Genomic DNA, 24084 nt, shown 5'->3' on the forward strand with positions numbered 1-24084 from the left:
GTAGTAAGAGTATTAATGTTTTTGTTTGTTCACATAGTATATAATAAGTTTTTTTTTATATTCAATGCTGAGTGAGCAATGCTTTTTAGAAGCAAGATCACCTGTTTCATTTCATTCAAATTAAATGCTATACCATAATATTAACCAGATGTTGTAAATTATTGTTTGTCTATGTTTTATTTTATAATTTAAAAGTAAGTAAAGGATTTGAGATTTTTATTTGTTTATTTTTTGAAAATGTTTTTTAAATGTAATTAGAAAGTTAAAAGTTTTTGATATATTAAGTTTTATATAAAGTTTTTTTTGATTTATTGGAATTTAATCTTTTTTAACATACATGTGGGACTTTCGGATATTAAAATGCCTAAAAGAAAAAAGAGCAACCTCTCCAGTCGTCCTGCTAAGGCAAGGGCAATGGCATCTTTGCGAGAAAGGGAGTCCTTTCAAAAGAGACAAGTCCGTCTGCAAAAAAACACAGAAACTACAGCACTACAACGATTCTCTGAAACTTCAGAACGTCGTCAGGCTCGATTACAAACCAATGCTAACAGGATTGCTTACCTACGGTCCCAAGAAACTCCTCAACAGCGTCTGCTACGTAGAGAAGAGGATTCAGTAAGACACGCTGCACAGCGTTTAACTCAAACTAATGAACAGCATGAAGCCATTATTCGCTCGAAGAAATGACAGGCAACAATTTATGACAAGAAAGTGGGATTCATTTAAACACATAGCATTTAATTATGACCCAACAATTGATTACAAAAACCACAATCTTCTTTCAATTGGACATATTAATAGTATATGTAGGCATTGCAGAGCAGCCAAGTGGCCAGGAGAATCTGTTGGAATGTGTTGCTCAAGTGGCAAAGTCAAAGTTACTCATTTGGAAGAGCCACCTGAACCCCTTATCACTTTGCTCAAGGGAGAAACAAGGGAATCAAAAGATTTCTTACAAAATATTAGAAAATATAATATGTGTTTCCAAATGACATCTTTTGGAGCATCTGTTCAGACTATTGTTCCTCATTTTCATACTACTTTTACTGTTCAGGGACAAGTTTATCACCGCATTGGTAGCCTTCTTCCTCCTTCAGGAAAGCCCCATAGCTTTCTACAAATATATTTTATTGGGGATCAGGACATTGAAACAGACACACGTTGCAACAACATACCTGGTGTTTGTCGTACAACGGTCGAAGATATACAGCAAATGTTTCATGAAGAAAATCAATTAGTACGTTCTTTTAAAACTGCTATGGAACTTCTTCCAACAGATAACTACAAAGTTGTAATTCGTGCTGACCGCCGTCCACCTGGTGAACATGAACGCCGGTACAATGCTCCTACTGCAGATGAAGTGGCGATTGTCATTGCTGGAAATGAGTTTGAGAGCCGAGACATTGTATTAAGGAAACGTGATGGCAATCTTCTCCGAGTGTCTGAAACTCACCGCTTCTACGATGCACTACAATACCCACTAATTTTCTCAAAAGGACAAGAGGGGTATCATTTTGGTATCCCCATGATGGATCCAAATACTAATCTCCCTACAAACAAGAAGGTTTCGTCAATGGATTTCTATGCGTACATGTTAATGGTACGCGAAGACGATTTTAATACTATCTTGAGGTATAGACAGCTCCTAAACCAGTTCATAGTTGACATGTACGCCAAAATAGAAACTGAACGCCTACTGTACATTAAGCTCAATCAAAAAAAACTTAGGGCTGAGAGCTACGTGCATTTGAGAGATGCTTTGAACAATGATGCGACACTGAGTGCTAATGATATTGGCCAATCTGTTATCCTTCCTTCAAGTTTTGTAGGATCTCCGAGGTATTTAAGTGAAAGGGCACAAGACGCTTTGACCTATGTTAAAAACTACGGTCGCCCGGACTTATTTATAACTTTAACATGCAATCCAAAATGGCCCGAAATATTGGAATCCTTGCTTCCAGGGCAGAAAGCAACAGACAGACATGACATTGTTTCACGTGTGTTTCATCAAAAAATAAAGATTTTTGTCGCAGTGATCAACAAAGGGGAAGTTTTTGGCTCTGTCAGATGCTTTATCTACACTGTAGAGTGGCAGAAACGTGGATTACCTCACATCCATTACCTCCTTTGGTTATGTGAAAAAATCCGTCCTAATCAGATTGACAGTGTCATTAGTTCTGAAATCCCAGAACGTACCTCTGATCCGGTTCTTCATGAGTATGTACTGAAACATATGGTACACGGACCTTGTGGTGCTTACAACCAACGGTCTCCATGCATGAAAGACGGCAAATGTACGAAACACTACCCAAGGCCCCTGATTGAAAACACCCAAACAAATGATGATGGTTATCCTATGTACCGTAGACGGAGTCCACATGATGGTGGATTCACGGGTCATATTAATATGAAAGCTGCTGGAAATGTTGCTGTGGAGATAGACAACCGCTGGATTGTCCCATATTGCCCAACTTTGATTAAGATCTTCAATGCGCACATCAATGTAGAATACTGCAGCTCAGTTAAGGCCATAAAGTACGTTTGTAAATACATACACAAGGGAAGTGACCAAGCTGCATTCAATTTGGTGAAAGGCGCACAATTAGACAATCTAAAGGATGAAGTGACTATTTATCAAACCGGACGTTACTTAAGTAGTAATGAGGCTGCTTGGCGCATATTTGGATTCCCAGTGCATGAGAGGAAACCAACTGTGACTCATCTATCAGTACACCTAGAAAATGGTCAGCGGGTATACTTTAATGAGGAAAACATGAATGAAAGATTGCAAAACCCACCACCAACCACGTTGACTGCACTCTTTGATCTATGCCAAAATGATGATTTTGCAAAAACACTTTTGTATCATGAAGTTCCACACTATTTCACTTTCAACGCAACCGAGAAAGTATTCAGGCGCCGAATTCAAGGAACACCTGTCCATGGTTATGCAGATGTTAAATACTCAGATGCATTAGGTCGTGTATATACTGTTCATCCGGCAAACTTTGAGTGCTATTGTCTTCGTTTGCTTCTTCATAAAGTAAGAGGCCCTACATCTTTTCAGCAACTAAGGACAGTAAATAACCAAATTTGTGGCACATACAGAGAAGCCTGTCAGGCCCTTGGTCTGCTTGAGAATGACAACCATTGGGAGTCAACGATGGAAGAAGCTGTTCTGACTCGCTCAGCTTCTCGTGTACGCCATCTATTTGCAATATTGATAAGTACGTGTGAGTTGTCAAGCCCTATAACTTTGTGGGAATCATTCAGAAATGATTTGTCTGATGATATCTTACATCGACACAGGGAAGTCGTCCCTGACCTTCAGTACAATGACATAGTTTACAATGAGGCCCTAACGAATATCCAAGAACTGGTGAAGTCTATGAGTGGGAAAGATTTAAGTTCGTTTGGCTTACCCGCTCCAAACTTATTGAATGGAATCAACCCTGAACTTCTAAAAGAAATGGCATATAACATCGACGATATGCAGCTCCAAGTACAAGAGATGTTACCAAAACTTCTACCCGAGCAACAAGTGGTTTATGATACAATTTTAGAGAGGATTGAGAGTAGAAAAGGAGGAATTATCTTCCTAGACGCTCCAGGTGGAACAGGTAAAACTTTTCTTATAACTCTCATATTGGCTAAGCTGAGAAAAGAAAATCACATTGCTCTTGCGATTGCATCCTCTGGCATTGCTTCAACACTTCTACCTGGTGGAAGAACTGCACATTCTGCATTGAAACTACCACTTAACCTAGCAACTGCTGAAACCACACAATGCAATATCAGCAAAACCTCTGATCGAGCTGAAGTCCTCCGACGTTGTACATTACTGGTGTGGGATGAATGTACAATGTCTCACAAACGAGCATTTGAAGCATTGAATGCAACACTTCAAGACATCAGAAATAGTCAAGATTTAATGGGGGGCTTAGTTGTTTTGTTGTCAGGGGACTTTAGACAAACCCTACCAGTTATCCAACGTGGAACTCCAGCAGATGAAATCAATTCCTGTTTGAAAAAGTCTGTCCTATGGAGTCATATTGAGCAGTATCACTTGGTTCAAAATATGAGGGTAAGTCTCCATAACGACTGTGATGCCAGACAATTTTCAGGTGATTTGCTCAAGATTGGTGAAGGTAGAATGAAAACTGACCAACATAAGATGATTTCCTTCCCAGAAAACTTTGGTCACATGGTTGCTTCTGCGGAAGAGCTTATAGCAAGTGTGTTTCCTGACTTACAAAACAACCACTATGATCCTGAATGGTTATCCTGCAGAGCAATTTTAGCCCCCAAAAATGACGATGTGAACAAAATAAACAGCAAAATTATGAACATTATTCATGGTGAAGTTAAATCTTATTTGTCCATTGATTCAATTACAGAAGAGGAGCAAGCACTACACTACCCTGTTGAGTTTCTTAACACCTTGGAACTGCCTGGTATTCCCCCGCACAAGCTTGAATTGCAATTAGGAATCCCAGTAATACTACTTAGGAACTTAGCGCCACCTAGGTTGTGTAACGGTACTAGGCTTTTAATTACATCATTAAAAGAAAATGTCATAGAAGCTAAGATTTTAACTGGTTCTGCAAAGGGGGAAGAAGTACTCATTCCCAGGATTCCCATTACAACAGCAAACCTACCCTTCAATTTTAAGCGCCTTCAGTTCCCCTTAAAGGTTGCTTTTTCAATGACGATAAATAAAGCACAAGGACAGACTCTACAGGTTGCAGGCCTCTATTTGGAAACACAATGTTTCTCCCATGGGCAATTATACGTTGCTTGCTCACGTGTTTCTAGTGGAAAAAACCTGTATATTTTCACAAAAGATAGGAAAGCTGTAAACATTGTTTATAAGTCTGTATTGTAAATATATATTTTATTTTAACATGTTCATATTAAAACTTTTTCACCTCCCTTGAGTTTACTTATTTTACAATGTTTTTAATTTCAGATTTCAAAAAGCACCATTTAAACATACATCTACCCCGGACGAAGGACGGGTACTCAGCTAGTAACTAATAAACAGCAACCAAATATTAGAGACAAACATCATATCATAATATAGAAACATTTTGTATTATTATTGTGTTGTTTAAATTATTCATGAAGCCTGACAAAGCCTGAAGGTACAAATCTAATTTTGTAGCTTGACGCTATGCAATCCTGTTCTCTCTCCTTCAGGCAATGTTTCCTTATGTTCCAGTAGGATATTAAATTTGGTTATCAACTTGACTTACAATGTGGTACCGTTATGTATGAAAATTATCCTGTTATTTTGAATACAGTATCCAATAGAATGAAATTAAATTTATATTATACTTAATTTATTGTTTATTATAAGCAAATGTGAATATGAATCGTAAATTTTACAATGAAATTTTAAAGTAAAGAATGTATTTGATGAAACAACTAATTAGGTATCATGTAAAAATGTGACTGTGTTTTTGGCCTCTAGGTAAGCCTATAACCAAATGAAAAGGTAAACCAGTTCCGGGTCTAGGTCTTACCATGAGACCTACAATCGTGTAATCGGCAGAAATCAGTAATTTAGATCAGCGCAATCTGTAGGTGGCTCACATCAACTAAGACAAATTTTATTAAAAACCTGGCTACAACTTTAACATGGGGATGGAATGTCTAGTTGTTTTATTAATAAAGGTAATAACTTATTGCTTATTGGGTAAATAAATAATATTTCATTTCATTTTTAAGCTAATTAAAGAGACACACATTTCAATTTTGTCTGTTACTTGACTAGTATATACAGTACTTGCAGGTATTCATTATATAATTATTTTAAAACATTTATTATATAGGCCTATATGGTTTTTGCTGTGATGATTGATGTTATGTAACATCTTAATACAAAAAAAGTATACTATACAATGTACATTGTCAAGAGAATAAAGTATTATTATTATTATTATTTCAATGATTAGTATCTTAAAATAATTTAAATTCTTAATTAATTAAACAAAAAAATTAAGTTTGTACGTAAACAAAAAGGATATAGACTGCATCAATTATTTTAATTTGTATCATTTAAGTTTTCACTCTGTTTAAACTGAAACTCTTTGAAATCAGGGCCGGACTTACCTATGGGCGAAGGGGGCGAACGCCCGGGGCCCCCGAGCCAAGGGGGGCCCCGACAGGGGCCCCCTTTGTACAGTAGTTTTTATCATTAACTTCGAAAATTGATCAGACACTTACCAAATGGCCTTCTTTTGTAACAGCTTTATTTTCATTTTCGCTATCCTATGTTCAAGGCTATTGTTAGGTGCATTTTAAGGCATTACTAGGAATGAAATTCTTGACCCTAAGGGACTTTACCTCAGAGTTGCACTGGGCCCCACGCTTAGGCCTGGTTTACATGAGCTGAGCATGTGATAGGCTGTGACGGACAAGTTTCAGTTTCAATGAAGCCGCTCGCCCGAACGTACGGCCGCGGCGAATGAGTTGAAGGGGGTCCCGCGCTTGGGGCAAAAATACAATAAATATGAAAACTCTTGTCCCAACGTAGAACGTAACTTGTAAAATTGTGTTGTTTTAAATGGAGATTCACTGGTGTTCAAATACTTTAAAAAATAAAAATATTGCTCCGTTTATGTTTTATTAAATGTTTTTCTTTTCTTTTACCTCTAAGTATATACCAATCAGGATTTTAAGGGGTAGAAGTATATTATCCGTCCAATTTAAAGGTTTTGTAAAATAGTAATTAATTAAAGTTATGCGTCAAAATTTTGATCTCCAATTTAGTCTTTGGAGTCAAATTCAAAATAAGCGAATACGCAGAAGCAGCTGCAACAGTAAATGATAATGAGCTGATAAGGGATCCTGTCTAGTCCTCTCTGTCTCACGCACGCGCATACACACACATAAAATGCCTTATCGCCTATCCAAAACAATTTAAATCACTTTACTCCCATAGTTTGTCCTTTGAGACTAGAGGTCACGTCAAGTTGGTTGAAATTGTCTTACGTTGATTCAATGCTATGTTTGTGTTGTATTAATCGATATTGGATCCATTTAAACATCTTTCAGTTTCTCATATAAATAGTTAGCTTGTGAGTGTTTATTAGACATTGCAAGATTTTGCTCGTCAATAAAAAACTCAACCTTGAAAGTCCTCAATGGTAATTTTCATGCTAGGACTTTAACATATTATAAAAACGAGAATGCTATAGGTACCAAAAACATTATGAAAATAAAATAATCACACCTATATTGTAGTAATATTGAAAAACCATACAAATCGTCGGCAATAATCGATAATTTAAATACGTAATAAACAAAAATATATCAATACTTCTAATCCAAATATATTATGGTAGCCTACCATGCTACCATACCAAATATGCCGTCACTGGTACTACAAAGCAATACATTTTTATTTTTGTGTATAAAATTAAAATATGTAAAAATAGTTATATTTTAGGAACAATTTTTTATATAGAACTTATTGCTTATTTGGCCTTCAATTGCTCTATTTAAAACCTAAATTTAGAAATTTTCCCGGGGGGTCCCCCCAATCTCACTGGAGGACCCCCCCCCCCGAACTGAAATCCTAGGGCCCCATTGGAAAATTTGCCCGGGGCCCCTGTAGTCCTGAGTCCGGCCCTGTTTGAAATAAATTTAGACCTTAATTTCTTTGATATTCCCATCTTGCCATCTATATTTTCTTTACTGTGGTTAACTCTATTTAAAGTTTTTAATTTAGTAATTAGTTGTTATACTAAAACATACTTCCCTGTAATAAAATCCTTAACCGATTAAACCATTTTAGAAAAATAATACAAATCATTTGAAAAACACTATATAGATAAAACAATATTGAGGAGAAATGGATTTATAAGATAAAGCATCTGAAGTGATAAAGACAAGAAATAATGTTTCGCCCCAAACGGCAATATATTGACCACCAAATGGATATTGCTTTCCACTTGGCTGTCGTATATAAGAACGAGGGTGGAAAAATAATAAAGATTCTTCTGAGGGTTATTGAAAACTATAGCTTTTGTCTACTGGAAGAAATGAGTGTTGATTTGTCAACATTCTTATAGATAGTATCATACAGCAAACTACATGGAAGCGAATTTCAAAATTATTACTCTGAGAAAGAACTGAAAAAGCAAAAAATAATTATCTTAATTTTTTTAACAAATAATCAATATATTCCTTCCAATTTAATTTTGACCAATAATCGCTACAAGAAATTTTTGTTGTGAAATATCTATCATATTTGATTTTTTTTTATAAGACGTTTGTTTTATCACTGTTTAGTGCCAGGTCATTAGCTGTAAACCATTCACGGAGATTTTCCAAAGTTTTGTTTACTGAAATTTGCACTTCCGACATTGAGTTGCCTTTCACAAAAGCTGTGGTATCATCTGCGATAAGTATTAATTCTGAAAGAATTTTTTGGGGCAAGTCATTGATATAGATGATCATTAATAAAGGCCCAAGAATTGAGCCTTGAGGAATTCCACATTCTATATTTATCAAGTCTGAATAGTACTTTATTCCCTTTTTTAAGAAACAAGTGCGTATTAAATTAATCTTTTAGTAGGCCTACCCTGTATTGTATTATTGTGAGTGGAACACAATTTATTTTCCTATTCTTTCGTGTTTCCTATTCTTTTGAAAAGTAACTTATATCCAATAATAACTGAAGAAAAGAACATGAGCCAGAAGGTCAAATTTATGTTGGCCTGTCATAGGTTTATAAACTAATTAAACTTTTTGACAAAGAACTAACAACTAATTCTTAAATTCTTTTACAATTTTATATGGCATTACTGTTTAACTTAACAGGTTGTAGGTATTTTACAAGTGCTTTGAAAAAAATATTAGATTTAAAATGATAAACTACTCGGCATAACATTTTTCCATGTTAAACCAGTATATTTTATGCTGAATGTCTTTTTACTGTGTAATCGACTTGTCATGGATAAATAAATTTGCTGGTTGAATTGTTCTTTTATTTAAGTCTAATTGTAATTACTTTAAAATTTTAGTTAATTTACAAGCTTTAATGAGGGGATAACCAACTGTCAATCAAACATTGTTTAATAGTTTACTTAACAAGTATCTTCAACTATCGGTACAGATAGTTGTTTAAAAATTATTAGAATATTCAATATTTCAGAAAAAAATACAAAAAGAATCCACACAACCTCTTATGTTTTGTAGGCACGTATAGTGCAGGCTCATTTGTAATAAAATAAAGATTCGTGTTTTTTTTTTGTTAAAGGCAAAAACTTAATATATTTTGAAAGATGATATAGTAATCTCCAAAAAAAAATTAGGGTGTCATTTTTTCCAATCCAAGATGGCGTCCAAAATGGCCGCTGTTAGGTACCAATTTTAGGTTTTTCCTAAATATCTCGAAAACTATCAACTTTTCGTATACTATACTAAATTAGGAAATTAAAGAACATTAAATTTCCTACAAAAAAAGTATATAATGTAACTATTTCCGTTCAACCATTTACAAGATATAATAAATAACTTATTCAAATACTCCTTCCATAAGGAATACATGTAAATTTGTATGTATAATAAATGCTAAACGTGACAAAACCTATCCACCTAAGGTCAATATAACCGATATTCTTGAAATATTGACAAATTTTCCAGCAATTTGACACTTTAATAATAAAAATTGGTCAAAAATTAAGGCGAGGGTGAGCACACAAAAAGTTGTAATTATTTAAGAAACTATTGCAATTAATGCGGTTTTTGTGAGACCGCCAACGCCTTAATTTTGGACTAATCTTAATGATTAAAGTGTTCAATTGCTGGAAATTTGGTCAAGATTTAAAAATCATCAAATAAAAAACTAAAATTAAAAAAAAATAAATGAAATCACATATGGACCTGTGTAGGCTCATTTGTAATGAAATAAAAATTCATGGATTTATTTAGTTAAAAGCAAAGATTATTCTGTTAAAATATGATGTAAACATAAGGAAAAAATTGGGGCGTGATTTTTTAGATTTTTTGTGATTTTTTGTTGCACAAACAATCTCCCATGTACTGAAATCTGTGGTTTTTGGGCTTTTACTTGCAACAACACAACAAGTTAACCAGGAATAAAAGAAGAGCGCGAAGACATTTGATGTCCATTGCTACTCATATCACACAGTGTTTATAAATTTTAGCAGTCATACATCACTGAACACTAAGTAATAACGTGATTTAAATAGTTAGACTATATTTTAAAGATTACACTGTATCATTTATACTAATTGGCTAATATAGTAATTTAACAATCGTTCATGTTTGTACATTTCTTTCCAATTCCAGTATAATTTAAATTACATGTGTGCTACAGAAGAAATTAAATTATTGCTAAACGGCGGCCATTTTGGACGCCATCTGGTATTTGAAAAAATCACGCCCTAATTTTTTCCTTATGCTTACATCATATTTTACTAGAATAATCTTTTGCTTTTAACTAAATAAATCCACGAATTTTTATTTCATTACAAATGAGCCTACACTTGTCCATACGTAATTTCATTAATTTTTTTTAATTTTGGTTTTTTATTTGATAATTTTTAAATCTTGACCAAATTTCCAGCAATTGAACACTTTAATCATTAAGATTAGTCCAAAATTAAGGCGTTGGCGGTCTCACAAAAACCGCATTAATTGCAATAGTTTCTTAAATAATTACAACTTTTTGTGTGCTCACCCTCGCCTTAATTTTTGACCAATTTTTATTATTAAAGTGTCAAATTGCTGGAAAATTTGTCAATATTTCAAGAATATCGGTTATATTGACCTTAGGTGGATAGGTTTTGTCACGTTTAGCATTTATTATACATACAAATTTACATGTATTCCTTATGGAAGGAGTATTTGAATAAGTTATTTATTATATCTTGTAAATGGTTGAACGGAAATAGTTACATTATATACTTTTCTTGTAGGAAATTTAATGTTCTTTAATTTCCTAATTTAGTATAGTATACGAAAAGTTGATAGTTTTCGAGATATTTAGGAAAAACCTAAAAATGGTACCTAACAGCGGCCATTTTGGACGCCATCTTGGATTGGAAAAAATGACACCCTAATTTTTTTTGGAGATTACTATATCATCTTTCAAAATATATTAAGTTTTTGCCTTTAACAAAAAAAAAAAAAAAAAAAAAAAAAACACGAATCTTTATTTTATTACAAATGAGCCTGCACTAGTAATGGATTTTGACCAAATAAACTTCTAATCATTACAAAATTAGACAAAATAATTTGAGGTTATACAAAGCTGTCATCAATGTTTACTTGTTTACAAACATAACTTAAAATATCGTGTGATTAGCAGCGTTTTCTTAATGTCTGTTTTGAATATTAAACAACATTTTTATAATGTGCCATAAACAAATTTTGAGTTTAGTGAACCGAAAAATGTACCATTATGTTTTTTTTCGGTTCTCTATTTTTGAAATTGCCCAAAAACGATGTTTTTTTACGATTTAGAGAACTAAAAATGGCTGTTTTCCGGACAGTATGATGAAATTCTGTTTGATATCATCTGTCATCGAAAATAGCTACTTTTCCCGGCAGAGTTAATGGTAATTCCATATAAATAGTCTATAGTTTGCCTAGTAGAATATGCTACTCGTATACATCTATATAATTAATACGCTACATGAAACTTTGTCGGTTGAACTCCTCCGCCATTTCTTAACCGATTTTATCAATTGACGTCTCATTGGAAAGAGCGTGTCGCGTAGATTTGCAAACTGGCCTCACATTTTTGAAAACGTCCCTAGGGCTCTGCCCCAGTGGCTTTGAAAGTTCCCATGTTATCCTTATGGAGAACATAATTGTTTACATTTTGATCAGCTGTATAATTTAATTGCTGTTATTTATTTTTCAATTCAATGAAACCATCGATTGAAACGCATTGAGCAGTACATTTATTTACTATTTGAGTTTGTGTAAACATAACCCCCAAGACGGATCGTGTTAGTATGGTTGTATCTGAAATTTGTGTGTTTATCGTTGTTTTGTGTCGCTATGACGGATCGTGTTAGCATGACTGTAACTTAAATTTGTGCATTTATCGTTGTTTTGTGTAGCTATAATTTGTTTATTTGTTGTTCTTTTCTTTTAAATGTCTCAGACGTGACGACAACGAAACATAGACGGAGGCGTAATCGTGATAACGACCGCAGCTACAGAACAGTGGCGCATAATAGCATTGACTATAAAATATAGTCAATGATAATAGGCTTAACTCATCACAGTCAGCACCTGACTATGGACAATCTCAACTATTAGGTTACAAATGCGCCCTAACACTACCCCAAAACGACTTTTCGTTATCAATTAGCCCTCTATCAATGACCTGTGTTGCCTGTACAGCAAGGCATTTTGAGAAGGAGAAAACCGGCAGGAGTTCTTTTTTTATCAATAACGAAGATAAACATGGACAACCTTATATGGCTATAAGTCAGGAAATGTTTGTAGAAAACATTAAAAAGCAATACCAGGTTATGAAATATGATACAATATTTACAGGAAATGTTAATTACTGTTATATACATCGTGAGTATCTCCATGAGTTACACACAGGTAATCTTTGAGTTGTCTGTTTTGAACTCATTGTAAATAGCCTATCCGTTTTATAGCGTTATTCTTTTTTAACTCCTGTAATACTTTGAAATTGCTCGAATTCGAGCAACATGTACACTAGTAAATTATTATATCATGAAAGATATTTAATTAGAAAATTTAATGCAACATGTGAATTTGTACGAGATTTGTTTTAAATACACTATAACACGTTAGTATTAAACGTTTGCTCTGCAATAAACTGCAAGAATGTTCAATCCTAAGGTAAATGTCGCACAACAAACGCCTTTCGTGTTTTTACAATCTGCCGAGTTCACGAAGACGAAATCGCCTCCAGTTTATCTCCATTTGTCAGTGTTACAACCTAAAGCGGGTCTTTCGTTTCACCTTTTTGTGGAACGTTTAAAAAAGATTGCCTCAGATGTATTGTTGAACTTACCATCCTCTAACAGATCGAGCATATTTCCTTGTAAACTTGATTTTTAAATACATTAAAATAACTTTTTATGTTACTATTAGTTTGAGTTTAACTTACTTGCAATTTACAAATTTAACGTTGTTTATTGTCTTAGGTAAGAAATTTATAAAAAATTCCATGACAAATTAAATTTTTTCTTTCACGTAAAATAACATATTAAACAGAAAATGTATCACAACTCAAAAAATAAACGCTAAGTAAAACACTTAAACGAGTATAACTTTTGGAGACCAAAATTATTTTGTCGTATTATTTACCAAATCCATAAAGCAACAACAACAACAACAACATTTACAAGTTTTGAACTATAAAAAAAGTTATGGCTGCTAGGCAACGACAACAATGTAGATTATGAACTTGTAAATTTAATTATGCATTTCATTAGATTATGAAGTTACCACTAATTTTTAATGGCGCTTTAAACAATTGAGGTTTATAATTCAACAGCTGATTAGCTAACAAATTATCCGTTATGTAATTTTGCAATTGCACTCCAGAGTGCAAAGTGCAATTGCCTCACTCGAGAAATCATTCCTCACTCGCCTACGGCTCGTGAGTAAGTAGGGTTATGTGGTTATGGCCTGCAAAACGATATTTAGCTTAATTACTCCAAAAACAGTAAAAAAATAACGCACGACTGGTGCGGTGAAAAATGGGTCTCTTCAATTACAAAAAAATCACCATAATCAATAGGATTCAACGACGGGTTCGTGGAAACTACATTATCTACATTGTTGAAGTTTATTGAAAACCATTAGCTCAACTTTCAATGGATTGTAACTCATTATTAATTTTTAATAACTGGTTTTGGTCTAAGAAAACATGGATTTATATAAACTTTGTATTTTTTAGTTTTAGCCTATAATTGATCTTTACTGCATTGTGTGGTGGAAATAAAGTGTCTGTATCACTAGCCAAATGGTTTCGCCTGCTTTTGTTTGTGGCTTTTCTTTGTTCTTGACAAAACTCCTTGTCTACTAAACTGTCTTTTATCAGGTGACGTTTTGATAAAATAAAAAGGCATTGTGCTCGCCTGACAATGTCTATAACCACTTATACACCCATGGGTTCGTAGAAATGACATTAGCTGTATTTTCTAAATAGCTGAACGTTTCTTGAATACCATAAGCTCAAGATTCAATGCATTTTACATCAATATTCGATTTATCAATGACTGATTTTGGTCTGAGAAAAATTGAATTATATACATTTTTTGTAGTTTTCTAATTTATTGGTTGACTGAACCGTGAGGTGGAAACGTAGCGGCTACCACTGGCAAACTAGTTTCGCAAGCTTTTAAATTTTCTTCGTACTTGGGAAAAAATCAGGTCTTTTCTCTTTGCTCAGGATCGATCGGGGGACCTTTTGATTGCCAGGTGAACACTAGGCTTTTACAACTTGTTATTCATTCTTGCTGTATAATTACTTTGATCTCCACAGAAAACAGAACATAATACAATAACTCATCCTTACAGCCAATTCCTAAATCACAGTTCTTTCTGATTCATTGTCTCAACTTACATTGATCTCCACAGACGTGAGATCAGATCTACAAAACTGATCCTGAGAAGATGGATCGGTCCGTGAAAAAATGTTCTCACCGGTGTTACTACTCGTTACTTTGATGTTACTTAGACCTAGAAGTTATCACAGTGTCGATTTAGATTTATCAGTCTCTGAGGAATCACTCGCTGTTTTGTTTTCCTTGTTACTTTAATGTTGAACAGTAACTGAATCAGTTACTGACCACGACGTTTCAGATTGAACACGGACGGTAAACTTGATGATCGATTGTTATTGTAATTGTTATCCTCTTTGACACGGTATTTAATAGAAACGGGGATCGGCTTCTGATCACGATTTCTACTGAGTCGAGTCGATCCTTGAGAAAAATGTCTTTATGAGGGGATCTCTAATTCATTTTATACAGGGTTATTACAAATGGTGTTCATGATTTCATACATACATAAAATATAGTTTTATTTGTTATACAAAGAAATAAAATGGTTACAACTTTTGAAAAACTCAAAAAGTTTCGACACAGATACACAGAACTGTAAATGCTCGATACGGGAACCCCTTGTGGTACGACAGATGTCAATAATGTAGTGAAGCTCTTGCTAGACTTTGAAAAGTGTGTCTAGGTCTATTGTTTCGATAGCATTGGTAATACGTTGCTGGATCTCAAGTATGCTATCTGATAATGGTGGTGTGTACGCCTTATCTTTGATGTATCCCCACAAGAAAAAAATACAGGGGGTGATGTCCAGAGATCTTGTAGGCCAGTTCAGGGGTGTGTCATTATTCGGACCACCGAGCTCGTTCCATTTCTCAGGCAGCACATTGTTAAGTTCAGCCCTACTACAAGTAACATTCAAATGCAGCCATTTCTCTTAAATTTCAAGTGTAACTTGCCAATATAGTGGTTACTAGGAGGATAATCTTTAAACCTGGTTCTAAAGTGTCGTTGCACACTAATAACAGATTGGTTAATGTAATATTCCAACTGGAAAAAGCTTTCCTGCCTTCAGATTTAGCCATTACACAACACTTACAACAATTGACTTGACAAACAGCTGATGTGCACCCAAATCAATGTAAATGAAACTCTTTGAGTTTTTCTTTCCAATGGTACCAACTAAAATAGTCTTGAAACAAAATAACCCAGCAATATTTTTAATCAAAATCAGGAACATCATTTGTAATAACCCTGTACAGAGAATATTGGGATGGCTTGGTACCTGATGAATCGTTTTCCTAAAAAATGTGTTTTCCTCATTAACTTGATGTTAACAGAGCTTGAGATCAGTTATTGATGAAGATTATGAAGATTAAGACGAGTCGATCCCTGAGGAATTTTTCTTCCTTATTACGTTGATGCCAAATAGGGATCAGATACTGGTTACGTAATGTAACGATTTGTGTCCTAAGGAATTGTTGTCTAAAGTTATTTGTTGTTCTTATATCTATTTCAGTTGATAAAATATACTTTAATCACAACGATCCCTTAGACTAGTCGGTCTCAGAGACATTGTTCTTCCTAATTACTTTTGAGAGTTCGAGATTAGTTCTCTTCAATTGTTGTTCTTCTTCATTACTTTGATGTTAACAGGGATTCACACCGTTCACTGATCTCAACAACAGGAACGATGAATCAATCCCTAAGGAAATCATCTACAACGGCTTTGATGAATCCACAGTACCTTTGGTCGTAAAGATAAGTGTGCTAATAAAACTATCTCTATTTCTAAATTTGTCTTTCATTTTATTTAAATCATACAAACACTCATTCAAGAGAATTAATGGGACGCAATAAGCGGAACAATTCAAATATTAATGTTACTGTACGGTAAAATATTACTGTTTTAGAACATTTTGTTGATAACCTAAATTTCCGTTTACGTTACAAGATTTGTAACTGACACAAAGTGCGTTGTACTGTAAGGTTTTTTATGAGTGCACTAAAGGCATTCGTGTTTGATAGTTTTCTTTGCTTAAGAATACAGGTGTTGTTTAAATTAGGCGTATACCTAAAGAAAAAAAGAAAAATTAACTAATACTTCAGGTACAGGTATTGTTTAATTATCCAAGCTCAATGCAAAATTGTACCTTTAACGTCTGTGTATTCTCAATGAAAAGTTTGCGATTTCCATAATTGGATCTCGTTATCATTTGTTCGTGGATAACATCGGATAGGTAGTACTCTTTAACACCTAAATTATTTATAGGATTCACTTTCCAAATGCAATAATTTTTGTAATATAAAACATTCTTACGTAGATATTTTTAAAAACTGCGTGTAAAATTATTGCTGTATAGCTATTTTAATGGAGTTTCCTTTACCAGGACAAGGTTTTATGACAAAAATAATGAATCTATTCACATATTTTTACACGTCGGTTTGAAATGAATGAGTCTCCCATGCCAAATCATTAATCATTTCCTCACTATTGTCTTTGCCAACTGTCAATGATTTATTTAAAATTTCAGCCAATATATTCTTCACGGGAAACTGTTTTTGTAAATTGACTACGAGAGTATAAACAAACTAATTGTTTCTTTATTACTTTATGATAAGCATAATGAATGCACAATTCATATTATAAACGATAATCAAAAATGTATGTTTTCTACCTCTAGGTCAAATAAAAGAAAAAACTTGTTTTTCACATACTACGGAGCTCAAAAATCATTATTTGCTGTGTGTTATTCCATAGTTTATGTAGAAATTCTTTAATCGAAATAGGTGGGAGCCAGCACTGGGGTAATTCAATATTTTATAATATTGAAATGGTTAACAGTTTTGAATGTATCCACAGAATATTCATGCCTTTTTACTTTAATTATGTTCACAGAAGTACAATTTAATCTTATCTTGTAGATTCTCTTATTTATCTTATGGTCCCAAAAGTGTCCCAAATACATAAAAATCTACAAGAACATGTTAAGGAGGACAATAAAGAAATCTGAATTTTTGAGGGGTTGCCTTCCGGAGTACTTACAACAATTACTAACAACTAACAATTACTATTCTAGAGGTTATATACCTTTTGTTGCCAACGTAACCTTGGTTGTCTAAACTTTTTGACGACCTACAAGAAATGAAAACACGTATTTTTCTAGAAAACGGTCGTTGGCAACAAAAGACGTATGTAAAATTAATAAAGATATCTGGTTATAAGCTACATTCTCACAAGTCCTTAGTTTCATTGTCAAGGCAATAAAGTAGTATTATTATTATTGCTATATAAAAAAACCAATATAACGATAAATATATCGAGTAGTAGTAGTTTTAGAGGATGTATTTTATTTGGCAATTTATTTGTATTCTTATTAGTATTAGTATATTATTGCTTTCAGTTCATACCTAATCAGTGTAATTGTGGCTTAACCATACCATAGAGTAATATGTTTTCATCCATGACCATATAGTGTAACTAACTTATTATAATACAAAAATATAACCATTGATATTTTTACAGTTATTTGCACAGTAGCTTAAAAGATTTGGAAACAACAAATATTACTCACCAAAACTTTGTTATTTTGAACATTCAATGTAATACTTTAACAAATGTAAAAGTAATGTTACCTCGTCGGGGCTAATCTTACCTCTAACCTGGCTCCAAAAATGTGTCGATATCCGACAAGATGCGGGCAACTCTTAAATAAATTCACCATCCTTTTATTTAACGTAGTTTTCTAAAATCAGGTTTTTTAAATTTAGCAACAACATAAATTATTGATTACATTTTTGAAAGGTATTGCAAAATTAATGTTAATAAGTGTATACACGTTGTTTGTTAATATTTAGACGATTTGAATCCATCAAATCTTTATGAAAAGTGAACTGAAAATTCGAATAGAAATATTATTATTAGTTTTGAAAACAAGATAAACGCGGTTTCTTCAAACCCAAGCTACGATAAAACCACTAAAAGATTTACTATTGTTTTGCTCTACTAGATGTACATAAACAAATATTTTGCGTGATTGATGTCAAACATTGTGTTTATTCTTAACTTGTAGAGCTTCTTTACATCCATTGCTAATGAAAATAAATTACAACTGAAGTACCTACAGAAAAAAAAAACTAAGATCGAATATTATTTTTTTGAATTCTCTGATCAATTATGTAAAATTCATCTTGTATGTCAGCAAGATAGAAATATATATGCCAAAATATGCACAGGACAAAACCACACAATGAAATAAAATAATACTTTGTTTTACTGTAATAAATAATTGAAAGGCATACAAATCTTACACACTGAGTGTAGTTGGTTATGATAATTCACTGGCAGGAAAGATTCAGTCCTGTTGTTCCCCGAATTTTGGCTTGGTGTTTCCAGGACATTTGGCTTTATGCCGGTGTGCGACAATTTCCTTCCTAACGAGACAATTCTAGTTTGTTGCTTTTCCAAACAAGTAAAGTTGGGTACTTATTTTCATTTATTGAGTAAGTTTTCGGGACAATTTAGTTTCTTTGCGTAATACGTTTGCCACGATTTGTATCCGAATTGATATTTAGATTTTTTAGATATTTAGAACTTGTGACTTTAAAACACATACAGGGTGGTAAAAAAGTCCCTGGACAGTTAAATATTTTAAAAAATAATGCAGATAGAGCTACAATACTTGGTACAAAGTTACAGGGCATAAAACTCTATTTTAACACATATTCAGTGATCCAAGAACTCTTTAGGGGGACGGCCCACAAGGAGTCGGAAGAAAATCTTAAACGGAAGCATAGGTCAATATGCACATCAAATTAAAGGTATTTTTTAGTAGAATACAATACCGCAAACCACACTTCAAAAGGTTGATCCTGCGCAAAATGACAGTTGTTCAAAGATTCATTTAATTTACATTGCTATTATACGCTTACTCCTCAGGGGGCACAGCCCTAGGAATCGGAAGAAAATTGTTAACGTAAGCATAGGTCGATATGCACATCAAATTAAAGGTCTTCACTAGTAGATTACGATGCCGTAAATTCAAGCTCAACAGAATGCCTGAGTAAAAAATGGCAGTCGTTCAAAGATTCAAAATGGCGGATTCAAGAAATCTTTGAACACCTGCCATTTTGCGCAGGATCAACCTTTTGAAGTGCGGTTTGCGGCATCGTAATCTACTAGTGAAGACCTTTAATTTGATGTGCATATCGACCTATGCTTCCATTTAAGATTTTCTTCCGACTCCTTGTGGGCCGTCCCCCTAAAGAGTTATTGGATCACTGAATATGTGTTAAAATAGAGTTTTATGCCCTGTAACTTTGTACCAAGTATTGTAGCTCTATCTGCATTATTTTTTAAAATATTTAACTGTCCAGGGACTTTTTTACCACCCTGTATATGTTGTTTAAAAATTATTGTGGACATTTTCCCATAAATTAGTAAAAAAAAGGCAACCAATGTTTTAGGAAATAAAATCTGTTCCATCTTCGGGTGGGAAATAATCACATGACATGATTACCAAAGAAATTGGACAGCATTGGTATCTCAGTGGCTGCAATTTAATGTTTGGACTGTTTGGAGAATTTAACTAAAAATATGTATACAACAAAAAAAAAGTTCAAAAATTATAAAAAGTTGAGTTTTGTGTACTCAAAAGTCACCCAACTGAAACAGTTCAGTCAGAGACATGGAGGCGTATTTCTGTTAAAACATTGTGTTACACTACACCACCCATTTTATATAATACTCTCATGAGCCAGGTCAAAGATTAAGGTCAAAGTTACACCTTAAAACTGGGCTGGATACTGAAACTAGAAACTTAATTTTTAACAATCATTGGTGATATCTGCAATTATCCTTTAGACGACATAGAACCATCACTACCAACAATTGACTTGAAATAAAAAGTATCATATATATATACTGTAGAATATAATTTTTCACAAGATATTTAATTAAAAAGATATATATTCTGACATTAAAATGTCATCAGGGCTTTACTTTCCTTCTCACAATGGGTTTTAATTTTGATAAGCAAAGGAATAAAACTCAAGCTAAATATAATAAATGAAATGAACCAATTGTATTGTGTCTCGACCAATAAAATATATCGCCTTCCACTTAAATATCGAAAACTGATTTTGAAAAATGACAATATCTTGTGGAAGCTTTTGCAATAACAGTTGCCAGTTAGTCATGCAGTCGACCGAGAGTAGTACTTAAGACTTTATATCTCGTTGGACTTAAAGCATTATATTTATCACAGTCGTATTTATACTGTTCGCGTTTTCTGAAGTATGGGAAAGGTTCAACATGGACATTTGGCATTGGCAAATTGACAGTACTTAAAAAAATCTTTAGAAAACCGATGTTACCAGTTAATTTTTGATACTGATATGAATATTTGATCAAAGGGAAAATTGAACAAATACACACAAAAGATTGTCTTAACCAAGTGGTTTCCAGAAGATTAAACATAAGTTATTTGCCGATTGGTTTGACCGATTATGTGTGAATTAAAAGCAATGCAGTTGAAAAAAGATAAGAAAAACAAAGAATGTATCCCCCAAAAGACGACACAAGCTTTAAGATAACAACATTTTTTTGTTGTTAAACCTAAAACATTGTTAAGCAAATTGCAGGATCGTTGGGTGCAGCAAAGCTAAACAACAATAACAACAAAATATTTTTTTATATAAAAACTATCTGCTTTTACAAAAATAAGCGTTTTGCAATAGTAACGACAAAAACACAACTACACCATGCAACATCGGATTAAAACAGTTAACAATATCAACAGCCATAAAAACAACCATATTATGTGTTATAACAAATCCGCATATTTACAAATCGTATTTACAAGTATTGACTAGTTTACAACTCAAATAAACATTTCATATTCGGGCACCATATCTTCAAACTCATCAAAACTTACTCTCGGCGGTGGGAAATAATCAGGTTTTGGTATTTTGAACGATTGGAAAGGGAGCATTTTAAAATGACGATCTAGATGCTTCTCTTCCATAGCCAAGTTTAAAAGATCGCCAATCGACCTTAAAGATTGTATTGGTGGCATAACATCTGAAATAAAATCATGAATAGGTTATAAATAAGTGTACTAGTTACAACCATAGTTGAAAACATCCTATGACCAAGGGAGCTGTGTAAAACAATTTAAGTTTCAAAAGTAATTTTAAATTATGAAAGAAACATTGTTGAAAACAAAGCAAAATAAATCCATTCAATTGCCTTCATATAAGATGTATAATCGACCTATTTCACCTCGTAATGTTTGCAAAGGCTAAATGTTTATTATAATATTAGTAACTTTGTGACCTTCAACCTTACTATGATCTGGAACTATTCTCTTCTTTAATTCTCAGGAGTACCTAGTTGATATAATAAAATGTATATTGAAAGAGCGAAGTAAAGTGAAATAATATAACGTGTGTTTTCTTCTTAATTAATTGTTTGCATCTGTTAATAGACGCAGTAGTTACACATTTATACACTTTGGTTTACGGTAAAAATATATTTCTCCATGAAAAATTCTTCCATAAAAAATTAAAAAAATTACATCCAATTTTTTTATCTTAAGAAATGATAAAATTATACAGTTAGAAATAAAGTACATTAACTAATATCCATTCCGGTACATGAAAACAAGAGTGGATATTTTCACAGATCGAAAAATTATTTCTCTCTTACTTCTGAATTATTTTGAAAGTAAAATTGCTTTTATATACTGGACTAAATGTGCAAGTAACACGCCCATTGTGAAGCAAACTAAAAAAATAAGCTAAAAACCTATAATTTCCCTGAGTATGGTTTATTTTTTCCACCCAAAGGTTTCTTAAGCGATTTCATAATAGTACACTTACTAATAATAAGTCAGAAATGTACATACCAAGATATTCGCCTATGATACCTAAAAGAAGACATCGACTTCTATATCTTTGTCCTCTAATGTGGGGAATCTGCTTCCACGAACGTCCTTCAAACACCACCCCTTCGGGCGAGACTAGAAAACTGAAAATATTAAATCGAATGCATTTTTATGTAAGAACAAAAGAAGATTATAATATTTTTTTATTGATTAATATTATCTACATTTTTGATTATAGTTCCTTATATGTTTCCACTTAAACAATAAGCCTAAAGAGCTTGATTTAAAACATTTATACTAACAAGGAAGTAAGGAAGTACATCTATTTGTTGTAGAAATATGATTTTAAATAGGCTAATATAAGGATCATAATTTTAGCACATACTAAAATTACGAATAAAAGTATAACTGCATCTTTTAATTAAATATAGTTCACTCTTGACCATGAGGAAGTAACTTTGCTTGGCTGAAAAGATAAGTATATTCACTTTAAGATCGAAATGTTTTTAGTAACATATATGAAGTCAATTGTAAAAAAATAAAACCATGTGAGGTTCTTTCGATAAATATTTGAGGCGTTCAAGATGACCATATTTTAAAACAAACTAATGAAAATAGTTATTAAATCGGTCAAGATTTATTGCTGAAAAGTATAATTAAAATGCATCACCTCAATACTTTAGAAATAAATCACTGAAAAGTACGTATTTTTGAGATTTGTCTCCTATATTTTGTGTTTAGTGTTCAAGAATAAATAGTCATATAGGTATGATTATTTATGCATATCCTGGAAACCATAGGTTAGGTTGCCAGGATATGCATCATCCTTAAGGAATCCTGATAATTATAAGTTGAACTTTTCTCTTGAATTTAAGTTGTTTGCTCAATACCTTTACCATCAGATGTGTTATTTGACTAAGAAAAAAAGGAGGAAAGTTATTTGACCTTGGCACAATTCTTACTTGTATTTGATGTCTGGAACTCCTTCATCAAAGTCCCTCTCTTGCATATTGTGTACTAACCCACTACACTCAGCTATCTCACTACAAGGGGGGGTTCCTGTTGTACACACCCTTACAAGTTCAGGGAGTTTTCTAAAGGTTCTTAAAGCATTTTTTGGTTCCTCCGCGGCCCATTTGTCTCTCGTTATAAATTCAAAAAATAACTTCTTTTCCTCCTTCTTTTCTTCTTCAGCTTTCTTCTCTTCAAGTAATTCTTCTTCACTTTTGTGTTTTTTCCGCACTTTCTTCTTCGATTTTTTCCGCATTTCTAGTGTCCCCCACTATCCTCGAGATTATAAATTTTTAAATTTGTAAAAGCTATTTCTTTTAGTGATATGTTTTATGACTAAGGTTTTATCTCGTTGTCGTTATCTATCCAAAGTGTTTTTCCATCATAAGGAAAAACATATTCGTAATCGAGGTTATTTCCTGACATAATGTAAGTTGATATAATTAAATTGTTATCGAAAACATGTACTTTATTACAAAGCTTTATTTGATTATTCACTCTATAATCACAACGAAAGCCTTTAGACAGCCAAAGTATTTAAAACATAAATACTTCTTTGAGTATATTTTTATTAGGTCCTCCTTCATGTATTACAAAAATCCAATAAATATTAAACTTAATCTATATTTGTATTTGAAATAACACTGTCCATT

General features: G+C 33.1%; 2 protein-coding genes across 2 annotated transcripts; one reads left to right on the forward strand and one right to left on the reverse strand.

Annotated features, from left to right (window-relative positions):
- The first annotated feature begins 360 nt into the window (after positions 1-360).
- Positions 361-16939, forward strand: LOC128984929 (uncharacterized). The gene is made up of 4 exons (XM_054404299.1): positions 361-615; positions 1055-4495; positions 16191-16289; positions 16925-16939. Exons 1-4 carry the CDS (start codon positions 361-363, stop codon positions 16937-16939), a joined length of 3810 nt encoding a protein of 1269 aa, XP_054260274.1.
- Positions 16940-21298: 4359 nt separating this feature from the next.
- On the reverse strand, positions 21299-23859 carry LOC128984371 (peptidoglycan-recognition protein 1-like). The gene is made up of 3 exons (XM_054403686.1): positions 23383-23859; positions 22442-22563; positions 21299-21615 (listed from the first exon to the last, which is right to left on the reverse strand). The coding sequence occupies exons 1-3, from the start codon at positions 23685-23687 to the stop codon at positions 21416-21418; spliced, it is 627 nt and encodes a 208-aa protein (XP_054259661.1). The 5' UTR covers positions 23688-23859; the 3' UTR covers positions 21299-21415.
- Positions 23860-24084: the final 225 nt, after the last annotated feature.

Source organism: Macrosteles quadrilineatus, unplaced genomic scaffold, assembly GCF_028750875.1.
Source record: "Macrosteles quadrilineatus isolate MER2022 unplaced genomic scaffold, UCM_ALF_1.0 Scaffold_2__2_contigs__length_208266976, whole genome shotgun sequence".
NCBI classification, from domain to species: domain Eukaryota; kingdom Metazoa; phylum Arthropoda; class Insecta; order Hemiptera; family Cicadellidae; genus Macrosteles; species Macrosteles quadrilineatus.

Bases quoted from the DNA above. Each gene is read 5' to 3' on its own strand.
- LOC128984929 (XM_054404299.1), top strand. From the start codon at position 361: ATGCCTAAAAGAAAAAAGAGCAACCTCTCCAGTCGTCCTGCTAAGGCA. The intron at 616-1,054 runs GTAAGACACGCT...TTTACTGTTCAG, and splicing joins TACGTAGAGAAGAGGATTCA to GGACAAGTTTATCACCGCAT. The intron at 4,496-16,190 runs GTAATACTACTT...TGATGTTAACAG, and splicing joins AATTGCAATTAGGAATCCCA to GGATTCACACCGTTCACTGA.
- LOC128984371 (XM_054403686.1), bottom strand. From the start codon at position 23,687: ATGCGGAAAAAATCGAAGAAGAAAGTGCGGAAAAAACACAAAAGTGAA. The intron at 22,564-23,382 runs GTAAGAATTGTG...TAATATTTTCAG, and splicing joins GTTCCAGACATCAAATACAA to TTTTCTAGTCTCGCCCGAAG. The intron at 21,616-22,441 runs GTATGTACATTT...ATTTTATTTCAG, and splicing joins TATCATAGGCGAATATCTTG to ATGTTATGCCACCAATACAA.